General features: G+C 48.1%; 2 protein-coding genes across 2 annotated transcripts in view; both read left to right on the top strand.

The window, feature by feature from the left end:
• Positions 1 to 536: 536 nt before the first annotated feature.
• Positions 537 to 8,847, top strand: tbc1d15 (TBC1 domain family, member 15). The gene is made up of 17 exons (XM_047597043.1): positions 537 to 630; positions 1,285 to 1,383; positions 1,487 to 1,561; positions 1,636 to 1,780; positions 3,372 to 3,579; positions 3,670 to 3,772; positions 4,039 to 4,287; positions 4,483 to 4,611; positions 5,060 to 5,163; positions 5,284 to 5,378; positions 5,610 to 5,726; positions 5,888 to 5,988; positions 6,329 to 6,428; positions 6,541 to 6,638; positions 7,734 to 7,850; positions 8,151 to 8,237; positions 8,486 to 8,847. Exons 1-17 carry the CDS (start codon positions 574 to 576, stop codon positions 8,624 to 8,626), a joined length of 2,025 nt encoding a protein of 674 aa, XP_047452999.1. The 5' UTR covers positions 537 to 573; the 3' UTR covers positions 8,627 to 8,847.
• Positions 8,848 to 10,457: 1,610 nt separating this feature from the next.
• Positions 10,458 to 14,824, top strand: part of tph2 (tryptophan hydroxylase 2 (tryptophan 5-monooxygenase)) — a 5,321-nt gene continuing 954 nt past the window's right edge. The window contains exons 1-10 of the mRNA XM_047595343.1: positions 10,458 to 11,215; positions 11,739 to 11,864; positions 11,964 to 12,147; positions 12,336 to 12,436; positions 12,523 to 12,590; positions 12,663 to 12,859; positions 13,337 to 13,472; positions 14,236 to 14,362; positions 14,567 to 14,662; positions 14,740 to 14,824. The exon at positions 14,740 to 14,824 is cut by the window's right edge and continues 49 nt beyond it. Coding sequence (XP_047451299.1) covers positions 11,048 to 11,215; positions 11,739 to 11,864; positions 11,964 to 12,147; positions 12,336 to 12,436; positions 12,523 to 12,590; positions 12,663 to 12,859; positions 13,337 to 13,472; positions 14,236 to 14,362; positions 14,567 to 14,662; positions 14,740 to 14,824 — 1,288 coding nt within the window. The 5' untranslated portion in view covers positions 10,458 to 11,047. The remainder of the gene's footprint in view (positions 11,216 to 11,738; positions 11,865 to 11,963; positions 12,148 to 12,335; positions 12,437 to 12,522; positions 12,591 to 12,662; positions 12,860 to 13,336; positions 13,473 to 14,235; positions 14,363 to 14,566; positions 14,663 to 14,739) is intronic.

The following is a 14,824-nucleotide window of genomic DNA, read 5'->3' as shown; positions in this document are numbered from 1 at the left end:
AATAAAAAATACAACTGATTAATGAATAATTCGACTCATTGTGGCCGTCGTGCTCTGGAGGTTTCAGAAATAAAGACGTCTGCGTCGTGATAAGGAATCAAGGTGAGTCCTGATGGTCCAGGTCTTTATCTCATGTGGAACATCTGGAGGAAAACGACACAGACAAATCATCAAATAATGTGTTATATGTACAGAATATTATTACAAACACGTCGGTACATTAAGGTTTATATAAACTAAGTCTGTCATTAACGTTGAAACATAGAACATCAACAACACAAACGTTTCCTACTATACGTTCTGAACTACTACTTCCCAAACTGGTTTAAACCTTAGTGAAAAATAAAACAGTAATAAAATAAGCTCCCGCGCAGTTGACATGAATAGTTAAAATAAACTATTGAAACCAAACCGTGTTTTGTACCGTGTTTTGTGGAGCGCCCTCTGGAGCCTCTAGCGGCCATTTGGCGAACTGCAGTTTATTAAACTTCCGCATTCATCGCTCAGACCCGGATGTTGTTTTTGTACACCGGAAGCTGTCAGTTTTGTTTTGGAAATAGGGCATCACGTGAGATGCTGACGTCATCAGGAAGGAGCGAGAGAAACATGGCGGCGGAGTCAGCGGTGAAGGTAAAAACACGAACCCGTCCCGAGGAGTTCATACCGGCCAGACCCGGACTGGGGGACCGGACCCAGACCCGGAGGTCGGTCCCGCTGTGGTTCAGGACTGACCCTCCGGTCCTCACAGCTGCCGGACAGTTAGCCGCTGTGCTAACCCTATAGCAGCAGCGACATCATCTGTTGTGATGAGGTGGAGGGTTCGGGCTCTGGGTCGGCTCCGGTCCGGATCTGGTCAGACCTGCCCCGGATCCTGGCTCCGGAGAAGCCGCAGGACGGAGCTCCGGAGCCAGGAGATAGCAGCTAGCGTTAGGAGCTAGCATTATCGTGTGATGGGAGTTTAGCCTGTGACAGCTAAGAGAAGCTAAGAGACAGGCGGACTAATCGAGCTCCGAGCAGCTGCAGGTTGGATGTGACTCACAGCTGCTTTAAAAGATAGTAAACAGGTTTATGTTTCAGCCACCACCCTTTACTTCAGATTTCAAGCTTATATTTTATTTTATTTTTCTCCGTTATACATTTATACTCGTGTCATTATATATTTTACCTTGTGTGCTGTGTGGAATTAATACTGTCTGAACTGTAGTTATTAATGGCTGCAGGTATAAATACACATTTCACTGTGCATGTGACAAATAATATCACATGCTTTATCTTGTCTTGTAGGTGATCTATGAGCACGAGGGGGTCTTCATTCATCCGAATGGCGACGGGGATGGAACCGAGCCGGACCTCCTGTCGGGCTCCCTCCGGATCCTCGACAAGGTAAAACTCCACCATCATGGATCAATGATCGATCGATGGTTAAACGTCAGGAAACAAAAAATGGTGATTTAATAAAAGTACAGAGCTGATCTGATAAATGTAGGATGCTGAGATCGTGGTGGACTTCAGGCCCCTGGAGGACTCGGTGGATCCATCCAACATGCTGTGTGCTGGGAAGGTACGTTCCGGTTCTGGTTCTGTTCAGCCCTGAAACATTTATCCGAGCTTCATTTAAACGGATGGTGTTTCCAGGACTCCAGCTCCGTGGTGGAGTGGGCCCAGAACTCCCAGAGTTCCCAGAATCCTCAGCTGCTAGAGAGCCAGCAGAGCTACGAGACGGAGTGGGACATGGTGAACACGGTGTCCTTCAAGAAGAGGACGTGTCCCAACGGAGACGGTGAGACTTCATGAGGTTTCAAAAGAGGATGATGAACTCTGCTCCTTCATCCACCCGTTAATAACTCACTTCTCATATCAAGTAAGGATGTATGATAATATCATGTATAGATGTAAGTTGTGCTAGATAAGAGGAGTGTAGTATAGTATAATATAGTGTAGTAGAGTGTAGTATAGTGTAGTATAATATAGTATAGTAGAGTGTAGTATATTATAGTATAGTAGAGTGTAGTATAGTATAGTATAGTATAGTATAGTATATTATAGTATAGTATAGTATGTTATAGTGTAGTGTAGTATAGTATAGTATAGTATATTATAGTGTAGTATAGTATAGTATATTATAGTATAGTAGAGTGTAGTATAGTATAGTATAGTATATTATAGTGTAGTATAGTGTAATATAGTGTAGTATAGTATAGTATAGTATATTATAGTAGTAGTATATAGTGTAGTATAGTATAGTATAGTAATAGTTATAGGTAGTATAGTGTAATATGTATATATATAGTTAGTATAGTATAGTGTAGTATAGTATAGTAAAGTGTAGTGTAGTATAGTATAGTATATTATAGTATAGTATAGTATATTATAGTGTAGTATAGTGTAGTATAGTATAGTATAGTATAGTATATTATAGTGTAGTATAGTATAGTGTAGTATAGTATAGTAAAGTGTAGTATAGTATAGTATAGTATAGTATAGTATATTATAGTGTAGTATAGTTTAGTATAGTATAGTGTAGTATAGTATAGTATAGTATATTATAGTGTAGTATAGTATAGTGTAGTATAGTATAGTAAAGTGTAGTATAGTATAGTGTAGTATAGTATAGTATAGTATAGTATAGTATAGTATATTATAGTATAGTATATTATAGTGTAGTATAGTATAGTGTAGTATAGTATAGTAAAGTGTAGTATAGTATAGTGTAGTGTAGTATAGTATAGTATATTATAGTGTAGTATAGTATAGTGTAGTGTAGTATATTATAGTATAGTATAGTGTAGTATAGAATAGTATAGTATAGTATAGTATATTATAGTGTAGTATAGTATAGTAAAGTGTAGTATAGTATAGTGTAGTGTAGTATAGTATAGTATATTATAGTGTAGTATAATATAGTATAGTGTATTATAGTATAGTGTAGTATAGTATAGTGTAGTGTAGTATATTATAGTATAGTATAGTGTAGTATAGAATAGTATAGTATATTATAGTGTAGTATAGTATAGTGTAGTGTAGTTTAAAACCATGTGTAGTCTGTGGGGGAGGACGTTCCACAGTCTCCAAAGGAGCAGCAGACCAGAAGTTCCCACCACCCATGCTGGTTCTGGAGCCCTGGTTCTGGAGCCCTGGTTCTGAGGCCCTGGTTCTGAGGCCCTGCTTCTGGGGCCCTGGTTCTGGGGCCCTGGTTTTGAGGCCCTGGTTCTGGGGCCCTGGTTCTAGGGCCCTGGTTCTGAGGCCCTGGTTCTGGGGCCCTGGTTCTAGGGCCCTGGTTCTGAGGCCCTGGTTCTGGGGCCCTGGTTCTGGGGCTTGCAGGGTGTTTATGGTGTTCATGTCCTGTTGTGTTGCTGGACCTGGTCTTCCAGGCTCTCTGAACCACAGCCACGAGAGGAGCCGATGGGGGTTCAGCTTCAGCGTCTCTGAGCTTCGCTCCATCACGGTGAAGGAGGAGGGCTGGACCTTCCTGGTGCTGCAGCTGAAGGACTCGTCCGTCCCCCTTCCACCTCTGCACTTCCACCAGGGCGGCAGCACCGAGTTCCTGGACAGCCTGCGGAGGTTCGCCCTGCTGACTGAGTGAGTACCAGAGGCTTCCTGTAGACCCCGTCCTCTGTCTGACGCTCCTGTTGAGGTTCTTGGGCCTGACCTGGTCTTTCCTGTTGGCAGGTCCCCCCACGCTGAGACCTGTCTGATGGTCAGCACCCCCAACAGGGCCCTGTCCCAGTCCTTCGAAAACCTGCTCGACGACAACAACTTTGGCCTCGTTCACGTAAGAGACTCCAGAGACTCCAGAGACCCCAGAGACCCCCAAGACCCCTTCCTGGTCCCAGAGACCCCAGAGACCCCCTCCTGGTCCCATAGACCCCAGAGACCCCAGAGACCCCCTCCTGGTCCCAGAGACCCCAGAGACCCCAGAGACCCCCTCCTGGTCCCATAGACCCCAGAGACCCCAGAGACCCCCTCCTGGTCCCAGAGACCCCAGAGACCCCCTCCTGGTCCCAGAGGGTTCACTCCGTCTGTCTTTGTCTCTCATAGAAGCTGAGGCGAGACCCCTATGTCACCACCCTGGGCGGCTTCTCCAAAGTCACCAACTACATCTTTGATGCTCTGCGGGGGACAGAGGAGCAGCAGCAGCGCCCCCCAGAGGAGGTGGCCTACCTGCGCCCCCCAGAGGAGGGGGCCTACCTGCGCCCCCCAGAGGAGGGGGCGGACCTCCTGGGGGAGGTCATCCCGGGACTGGAGATCAACCAGCAGGAGGAACCGGGCTTCGAGGTCATCACCAGGGTGAGAAGACAAACCTGGTCCTCTGCCCCCTGATCCCTGTCCTCTGTCCTCTGTCCTCTGTCCTCTGTCCCCTGACCCCTGTCCCCTGTCCCCTGTCCTCTGTCCTCTGTCCTCTATCCCCTGACCCCTGTCCCCTGTCCTCTGTCCCCTGACCCCTGTCCTCTATCCTCTAACCCCTGTCCTCTGTCCCCTCAGGTGGACCTAGGACTGAGGCCTCAGGTGACCAGGAAGGACCCTCTGTCTGTGGACGACTGGACCAAACACCAGGATCCAGTGGGACGCATGAGGGACGTCCCACAACTGAGACACAACATCTTCAAGGGGGCACGTCACCTACACAACTACAACACTACACAACACCAACACACGACAACACTACACAACAACACTACACAACACCAACACACGACAACTAGAGATGTGTAAGGAAAAAAGGCAACTATCGGCCGGCCGTTTTTTACTGGTATCAGCTCCTCAGCAGTATTTACAGACAGGCGCGTCCACAGGCAGCTCTGTCTGCTGGAGACGCTGAGGACGACTGGGAGGCAGTATCTCTACCCAGTATCGCCTCCCTGTATCTCCTCCCGGTATTGCCTCCCAGTATCGACCAATGCTGATGTTAAAAATCAGTATCGGCCCTAATAAATCCACATCACTTGATCTTTACACAAAGCAACACACTACAACAATACACACAATAACAGAAGACACACTACAATAACACAGAGTAGTAATGTTGTGTTGTTGTTGTTGTTGTGTTGTTGTGTTGTAGGGGCTGTGCCACGCTGTGAGGAAGGAGGCCTGGAAGTTCCTGTTGGGATATTTTCCATGGGACAGTTCAACAGAGGAAAGGAAAACACTGCAGAGACTGAAGACGTAAGAGGAGGAGGAGGAGGAGAGGGGGGGGTAATGTTAATGTAGTGGTAACTGGAGTGTGTGTGTGTGTGTGTGTCTCTGTGTGTCTCTGTGTGTGTCTGTGTGTATCTGTGTGTGTAGTGATGAGTATTTCAGGATGAAGCTCCAGTGGAAATCTGTGAGTGAGGAACAGGAGAAGAGGAACTCAAGGCTGAGGGACTATAGGAGTCTGATCGGTGAGAGGAACCTCCTCCTCCTCTCCTCCCTCCTCCTCTCCTCCCCCTCTCCTCCTCCCTCTCCTTCCCTCCTCTCCTCCCTCTCCTCCCCCTCCCCCTCCCCCTCTCCTCCCCCTCCTCCTCCTCCTCCCCCTCCTCGTCTCCTCCCCCGCCTCCTCTCCTCCTCCTCCTCCCCCTTCTCTCCTCCCCCTCTCCTCCATTGACCCTGGTGTGTTTGTTGACTGGTTTCAGAGAAGGACGTGAACAGAACCGACAGAACCAACCGGTTCTATGAGGGCATGGACAACCCGGGCCTGGTTCTCCTCCACGACATCCTCATGACCTACTGCATGTTTGACTTTGACCTGGGTGAGGCTGAGCTTGGATCTCCTGGAGACCGCATCCACTAGGGGGATCTGGGTGGTTCCTGTGAGGGGTTCCTGTGAGGGGTTCCTGTGAGGGGTTCCTGTGAGGGGTTCCTGTGAGGGGTTCCTGGTGTCCTCAGGGTCATGAATGTCTGTGTCCTCCAGGGTACGTCCAGGGGATGAGTGACCTGCTGTCCCCCATCCTCTACGTCATGGAGAACGAGGTGGACGCCTTCTGGTGCTTCGTCTCCTTCATGGACCAGATGGTCAGTGAACCTTCAGAAACATCCCCTACAATCATTCATGCAGCCATTGGATCAGCTGGTGATCAGCTGGTGATCAGCCAGTGATCAGCTGGTGATCAGCTGGTGATCAGCTGGTGATCAGTCGGTGATCAGTCGGTGATCAGTCGGTGATCAGCTGGTGATCAGCTGGTGATCAGCTGGTGATCAGCTGGTGATCAGCCGGTGATCAGCTGGTGATCAGCTGGTGATCAGCTGGTGATCAGTCGGTGATCAGTCGGTGATCAGTCGGTGATCAGCCGGTGATCAGCCGGTGATCAGTCGGTGATCAGCTGGTGAGTTTGGATCATTGTTGTTGTTGCAGCACCAGAACTTTGAGGAGCAGATGCAGGGGATGAAGACCCAGCTGATCCAGCTCAGTACGCTGCTCAGACTCCTGGACCTGTCCTTCTGGAACTACCTGGGTACGCACAGGTCACATGATCTGTGATGTCACATGATGTCACATGACATCACATGAGGTCACATGAGGTCACATGGTGCCGTCTGGTCTGATGTTGCCTTTCTTCCCTCCAGAGTCCCAGGACTCCGGGTTCCTCTACTTCTGCTTCCGGTGGCTGTTGATCAGGTTTAAGAGGGAGCTCAGTTTCCAGGACGTCCTGCGGCTCTGGGAGGTCGGTACCACCTGATTAATCTATTATTAATTAAATCATTCATAGAAACTGTTCCAGATTTAAATTATATTCACTTTGTTTTTATTGGATCAACTGAAACATCAGGTCCAGTTTACTTCATTAAATCCAGGTTATAGTCTGGTCCCCGTCCATCAGGGTCCATGAGTCTCTGGTCTTTAGTGTTAACTAGTGAAGGCTTGATACCACTTTATATACATATCTATACTGCAGCTTATACTACGTTTGTCACTCTAAAAGTTCTTAATAAAACGTGGATGTAATTTGCTTGTAACTGAAATCTAAAAACATCACAGTACAGCTCCTGTTCTGGTCCCGAAATAAAGAAGGAAAACATGTGACTGCAGCTGAAGTTACGCTGTGACTTTATCTAAACTTAAAGCTCACATAGCTTTTAACAGCATTTGTAAATACTGCACCAGCTGCACCATTCTAATGTTTGAAATAAAGTAAAAGTGCAACTTGGTGCAAATATTTAAATTAAATTAAATAATTTCAGTGTATAAACAGAAAAGTCACATTATACCCACCACGTATCACCAGCCTGAGCCTTTAGTTAAAAGACAGGAAGGACAACTTAGGTCATTTGGAGACATTTTGGATTCAAATTGTTGGACGTGGAGCAGAAAGAGATTGAGGACATTGAGGACACTCGATGTCCCCCCGGCTCCTGGAGACGGAGACAGGTAACGGAGGCTGTGACATTTATGCTATAAAACGTTAGATTTAAAGTTTTGGTGGTTCAATAAATACTTTTTTGCAAATCAGTGAATAATCGTGTTAATTAATCGTGATTTCAGTATCATTTAAAATAATGGTGATTATTATTTTTTCCATAATCCTCTCGCCCCATAAATTATTCCACACGGCAGCCATGACGCCAGCTTCTGGTCACATGACAAAAACATGGCGACAGCTGGAAAACAGTGTTTCACATGTGGCGCAAAGTGAAGTTGAGGATATGTTAATGAGAATAATGAGGATCAGACGGGTTCTATCCAGTGGATCGGATATCAGACCATCCCTAGTGTTCAGTCTTTGGTCTTGAGTCTTGAGTCTGTGGTTCTGGACCCCCAGGTGATGTGGACCGGACTTCCCTGTCAGAACTTCCATCTGCTGATCTGCTGCGCCATCCTGGACTCGGAGAAGCAGAAGATCATGGAGGAAAACTACGGCTTCAACGAGATCCTCAAGGTAACCACCTGTTGACCAACCCGTTACCGTATCAACCCGTTACCGTATCAACCCGTTACCGTATCAACCCGTTACCGTATCAACCTGTTACCGTATCAACCTGTTACCGTATCAACCCGTTACCGTACCAACCCGTTACCGTATCAACCTGTTACCGTATCAACCTGTTACCGTATCAACCTGTTACCGTATCAACCCGTTACCGTACCAACCCGTTGCCGTTACCGTATCAACCTGTTGCCGCATCAACCCGTTGCCATGGTACCGGACCAATCTGAACTGTTCTTGATTGTATTTCAGCACATTAACGAACTCTCAATGAAACTGGACGTGGAGGAAATTCTTCAGAAAGCTGAGGGCATCTGTCTGCAGGTCCAGAACTGTAAGGTCTGTCCTCTCTGTCTCACTCTGCCCACTCTGTCCTCTCTGTCTCACTCTGTCCTTTCTGTCCTTTCTGTCTCACTCTGTCTCACTCTGTCCTTTCTGTCTCACTCTGTCTCACTCTGTCCTCTCTGTCCTCTCTGTCCTTTCTGTCTCACCCTGTCTCACTCCGTCTCAATCTGTCCTCTCTGTCCTTTCTGTCTCACCCTGTCTCACTCTGTCTCAATCTGTCCTCTCTGTCCTCTCGTCTCCAGGATCTGCCTCACTCCATCAGCTCCATCTTGGGCTTGGACTCTGAGTCGTGTTCACAGAGGACAGATGGTGTCTCAGCGTCTCGGGGGGACGTCTGCTCCAACGGACACTTGAGGGACAGCAGCGCTGTCTTTGTGTCCTAGTGGACGTCAGAGACTCACATGTACAAAGAATGGAAGAGAATCCAGAATCTTATTTTTATAATTTCGTGTACCATAGCGTGTCTTCAGACCGGATCAGCTGATCCCTGCAGCGTGGCGTCTGATTGGCTCTTAATCAGGAAGCAGCTGTTCCAGATGTTTGGGGGGTGATCAATGATCCTGATTATGTAATATTAAATTAAAACATTTATCTACTTTATCAACTCGTTTCTCCGTCTCCGTCACTACAAAAACCATCAGCCATAACATTATGACCACCTTCATAACATTGTGTTGGTCTGACTCTCCCTGGTGACTCAGCAGAGAATGGACATGGGCCTTCTGGGGTGGGGGGGGTCCTGTGGTGCCTGGTGTCTTTGAGGAGGGGGGCGTCCTGCTGCCTTCAAGGAGCGTCGTTGATGTGGGGGGGGAACTACTGGAGGAGAAAAAACCAGGAGCTCAGAGACGATGAAGAACTGATTCACTGAATGTGTGGTTCTGAGAGATGTTATGAATGGATGAATGAATGGATGGATGAATGGATGGATGAATAGGACCTACTTTGGTTTTAGGGTAAAGCTTAGGACACAGGGAAGGTCCTCACAGAGACACATAGATACACCAACATGTTCAGCAGTTTCCACTGGAGACGGACACGTCATTAGAGATGAAATAAATTATTTCAGAATATGACGCTGCTGCATGTTCATCCTTCTCCTTCTTCACATGGCGGCCATCTTGTTTTCAAAGTCAAAGTCAGCTCTCACGTTTATTGTTGGTTTCTTCACGTGCACCAGACGTATAGAAGAATCTGTCCCGCAGGGTTTTCTTTTATTCATCTACTCAAGTTCACAGCAGATCAACAATAAATAGAGAGGTGTGTTTGTGTTGTGTGTATGATGGTGCGTGTGGGCGTGGCCTCTCTGGAAGGTGTGGCCCCTCTGGAAGGCGTGGCCTCTCTGGAAGGCGTGGCCTCTCTGGAAGTCCAGAAATATCTGGTGACGTCCAGCAGGAGGTTGTTGTCTCTGCACCACGTGGTCAGAAGGTCGAGGGTGATGAGACTCACCAGAGACGTGTCTGTGTCAGTGATCGGCGCTGTAGGTGGGTCAGCAGGGGCTCCGAGCACAGAGTCCTAGGGGGGCGAGTCCAGAGTCCTGGGGGGGCGAGTCCAGAGTCCTGGGGGGCCCCGGGCTCAGTGAGTCCTGGGGGGGCGAGCACAGAGTCCTGGGGGGCCCCGGGCTCAGTGAGTCCTGGGGGGGCGAGCACAGAGTCCTGGGGGGCCCCGGGCTCAGTGAGTCCTGGGGGGGCGAGTCCAGAGTCCTGGGGGGCCCCGGGCTCAGTGAGTCCTGGGGGGGCGAGCACAGAGTCCTGGGGGGCCCCGGGCTCAGTGTGAGCTGCTGGAGGTGTTGGACTCTGCTTGGAGCAGCAGTTACCTCCTGTTCTTCCTTCCCAGCGGCTCTGGAGGTTTTATAAAGCGTCTTAAGACAATTAATGTTGTTACTGACGTTAAATAAATGAACTGAATTGAATTGAAATGTGAAGGGAGGAAAGGAGGAAAGGAGGAAGGGAGGAAGGGAGAAAGGAGGAAGGGAGAAAGGGAGGAAAGGGAGGAAAGGAGGAAAGGAGGCGCCGAGTTGTTGTTGTTCATTTCCAGGATGAATGAACGAATGAATTCTGTCGTCTCTGACTCTGTTTCCATCAACATGTAAATCCTCCCGTTTCCTCTAAATGTCACTTCAGGTGCTTTCATGTAGATGATGGACATCCCCCCCCCCCCCCCCCCCCCCTCCTTTGATGGAGGCCTTTGGAGGAAAAGGCCGAGGACGAGGCCGCTATCACCAGATCTGCTCATAAAGCTGCATCCATCAGAACAAAGCTCCTCCAGTCGCCTCCGCTTTCATTTCCTGTGCAGCAGGAAATTGTGTCGGCTCTCGTCTGATTGGCTGCTGATAGCCGCCACCGTTATCAGCTGCCAATCAGCCGCTCAGCGTTTATTGAAGCTGCTTTATGTGGAGGAGGCGTCCGTCCATCAAAGACCTGCAACAAAGACCAGAGAACTCTGGAAACATCACAAATACAGCTAGCTTAGCATCAAGACTGGGAAGAGCTAGCTTAGCATCAAGATGTTTTTATAGTGCCAGATGTTTAGCTCCTCCTCCTCCACAGCCTCCTCTAAGCCCCTCCCACTATCTGTCTCCTTGCTTGGTTAGTTCGTCTGTCGCTGCCTGACCAATAACGAAGCAGCTGAGGTCTGTGGGTGGAGCTTCACTCTCCTCCCCAAGGGTATTTAGCCAGAGACATTAGGCGACGCCCTCAGACACGATCCATCAGCACCAGAACCAGCACCAGAACCAGCACCAGAACCAGAGCCAGAACCAGAGCGTCAGGCTGGAGCCCTGGTACTCCTACACCCACTGGTTCCCCATGGCCTCGGCCCATGTGATGAAGGACGTCCCGGAGCCGGTTCCCAGGATGCAGCCGGCCATGATGATGTTCTCCAGTAAGTACTGGTCCAGGAGGGGCATGTCTCTGGACTCGGCCATGTTTGACCAGCGGCAGCAGCACCAGCAGCGCCACACCGGCGGGCAGATGGTAAGAACACCAGAACACACACCTCCTCATCATCGTCCTCATCTTGGATCTGTTAGGCTGCCTCCTAGTCCGCGCTCAGGGATTAACTGGACTCTGTGGTTCTCAGGCTTTAATTCAGACTAACAGCATAATTAGCTCATATTCATATGAGGCAAGTCATATTTAAAGTCATATTTACACAAGAAAAGTATATTTTTAGCAGCACATTTCTTACGTACTGTTAGGAAACAAAAAAATGGCTAAGGCAGTTACACAATGAGGCAAATGGAACATAGTAATAACAACAACAACAACAATAATAATAATAACAATACTAACAACGACAACAACAACAACAATAATAATAATAATAATAATAACAATAATGCCAATAAGTATAATAATAATAATGATGGAGGGGAAAGGAAATTAGTTTGAAATCCGACAATGATTCATTCATTCATTCATCCATTCATTCATGGGTCCAGTCAGATTCATTCATTCATTCATTCATTCATTCATTCATGGGTCTTTGTCGTTACAGTCCAGGCGTCCGTCCTTTTGTCCCATCAATGAGAACCAGGAGCAGGAGGATTTGGGGAAAACAGCCGTGGTTTTTTCTCTGAAGAACGAAGTCGGATGTTTGGTGAAAGCTCTCAGACTGTTCCAGGTCAGAACCACAACTAGAACTAGAACCACAACTAGAACTAGAACCACAACTAGAAAACACAACCTGCTTCTCCTCTTCCTCTTCTTCCTCCTCCTCCAGGAGAGGAGGGTGAACCTGAGGCACATAGAGTCGCGGATGTCGAGGCGAGCTCCTAACGAGGTGGAGATCTTTGCTGATTGTAGTTGCAGCCAGAAAGAGTTCAACGAGTTGCTGCAACATCTCAAAGATCACGTCAACATTGTTTCCTTCAACACCCCAGCACACGTTTGGTCAACGGAGGCAGGTATGAACACGCTAAGACTCAGGTTTGAACACGCTAAGACTCAGGTATGAACACGCTAAGACTCAGGTTTAAACACGCTAAGACTCAGGTATGAACACGCTAAGACTCAGGTTTAAACACGCTAAGACTCAGGTTTGAACATGTCACATGTCCAAGGATCTTGAGGACGTGTTGTTGTCTCTGGTCAGATGAAGAGGACGTCCCCTGGTTTCCCATGAAGATCTCAGAGTTGGACCAGTGTTCTCACCGTGTGCTGATGTACGGCTCTGAGCTGGACGCTGATCATCCTGTGAGTGTCTTCTGTGTTCATGATGATGGACAGTGTTGTCTCCATCTCTGGTGTCTCTTTTTAAATGTCCTCTTCTGTCCCCTCAGGGCTTTAAAGACGACGTCTATCGCCAGCGCAGGAAGTTCTTCGTGGAGGTGGCCATGAACTATAAATTGTGAGTCCCGCTGTTATTCCCTATTTGTCTCTGGGGTTTGTTGGTGAGACTTTGTCCCTGTCTCGTCCCCAGTGGACAACCCATTCCACGCATCGAGTACACGGCGGAGGAGGTGAGGACGTGGGGGGTGGTGTTCAGGGAGCTCACCCAGCTGTACCCCACCCACGCCTGCAGAGAATACCTGAAGAACCTGCCTCTGCTCACCAAGCACTGTGGCTACAGGGAGGACAACATCCCTCAGCTGGAGGACGTCTCGCTCTTCCTCCGAGGTTCAACCTCAGCCTCATCATCAGACCTGAACGCTCACACCCGGCCCAACTCAGAATATCTTCACAGAACCAGTTCTAACAGGGACCAGGTGGTCGCTGGTCTTAATCCATGTCTGGGATTAGTAAAGTAATAATTAACCATAAATGAGCTGAACCCTGGTCCTGGTACCACTGAGGTCCCGACATAAACCTGGTCCTGACATAAACCTGGTCCTGACATAAACCTGGTCCTGATACCACAGAGGTCCTGACATAAACCTGGTCCTGACATAAACCTGGTCCTGACATAAACCTGGTCCTGGCATAAACCTGGTCCTGAGAGAGGTTTAGTTTGATTCTGGTCTTGTTTCTGTCTCTTGTCTCATCCTGAAGTTGTTTGCAGGACCAGAACCAGGACCAGGACCAGGAGCAGGACCAGGAGCAGGAGCAGGAGCAGGTAGAACTGGTCCCGTGTTAACAGGTGTTTTCTGTCTGCAGAGCGCTCTGGTTTCACGGTTCGTCCTGTAGCAGGTTATCTTTCTCCCAGAGACTTCCTGGCTGGTTTGGCCTACAGAGTGTTTAACTGCACTCAGTATGTTCGTCACAGCACCGACCCCCTCTACACCCCCGAACCGTGAGTTCCTCCTCCTCCTCCTCCTCCTCCTCCTCTTCCTCCTCCTCTTCCTCCTCCTCTTCCTCCTCCTCCTCCTCCTCCTCCTCCTCCTCCTCCTCCTCCTCCTCCTTCCTCCTCCTCCTCCTCTTCTCCTCCTCCTCTTTCTTTTCCTCCTCCTCCTCCTCCTCTTCTCCTCTTCCTCCTCCTCCTCCTCCTCTCCTCCTCCTCTTCCTCCTCCTCCTCCTCTTCTCCTCCTCCTCCTCTCTCCTCTCCTCTCTCCTCCTCCTCCTCCTCTCCTCCTCCTCATCCTCAAACTCCTCTCGCTGCCTCTTTCGTCCTCCTCATCTCGCTTTCTCGTCTCCGTCCTGCTTCCTCCTCCGTCCTCACCATCTAACTCATGCTCCTCCTCCTCTATTCCTCATCATAATAATAGTCACATGAATTGTCTATAAAACCTAAAGATGTGCAAGTTGTTGCAGGTCGTCCAGTCTGTTTACATGCAGGTGGTCACCAATCTAATCAATGTAATTCATTTAATTAATATAATATCAGTCTAATTAATCTAATTAATCTAATCAGTCTAATTAATGTAATCAATCTAATTAATAAAATCAATCTAATCAATGTAATTAATTTAATCAATCTAATCAATATAATCAATCTAATTAATTAATCTAATTAATCTAATCTGTCTAATTAATCTAATCAGTCTAATTAATCTAATTCATCTAATCTGTCTAATTAATGTAATTAATCTAATCTAAGTGAATGCTGTTGCTCTCAGGGACACATGTCATGAGCTGCTGGGTCACGTTCCTCTTCTGGCTGATCCTAAGTTCGCTCAGTTCTCTCAGGAGATCGGTTTGGCTTCGCTCGGAGCGTCAGACGAGGACGTCCAGAAACTGGCCACAGTGAGTTCACACACAGCTGATCAATAACTAATCACTAACTAATCACACCTCATGGATATTCTGGCAAGTTATTAAACCTATAAATGATGATACTTGTGGAACATGTTAAAAGAATGAGCATGTTGTCAGAGCAGAGACGTCCTCGTCCCTCCGTCCGTCCTCGTCCGTCCCTCAGTAACGTCTTTGATCTCTTTGATTCCTCAGTGTTATTTCTTCACCATTGAGTTTGGACTCTGCAAACAGGACGGTCAGCTGAGAGCTTACGGAGCCGGTCTGCTGTCGTCTATCGGAGAGCTCCGGGTACCGCTCAGCCGTCCACACTCACTCACTATGCATGTGACTAGCTGTCTGATGTCAGCTGACCGTTTTTTTCCCAGCATGCCTTGTCTGACCAGGCCTGTGTGAAGACGTTTGACCCAAAGACGACCTGCAACCAGGAGTGTCTCATCACCACCTTCCAGG

Source organism: Mugil cephalus, chromosome 10 (assembly GCF_022458985.1).
Source record: "Mugil cephalus isolate CIBA_MC_2020 chromosome 10, CIBA_Mcephalus_1.1, whole genome shotgun sequence".
NCBI lineage: Eukaryota > Metazoa > Chordata > Actinopteri > Mugiliformes > Mugilidae > Mugil > Mugil cephalus.
Note: the sequence above shows the minus strand (reverse complement) of the source record. Positions and strands in the feature narration are given on the sequence as shown.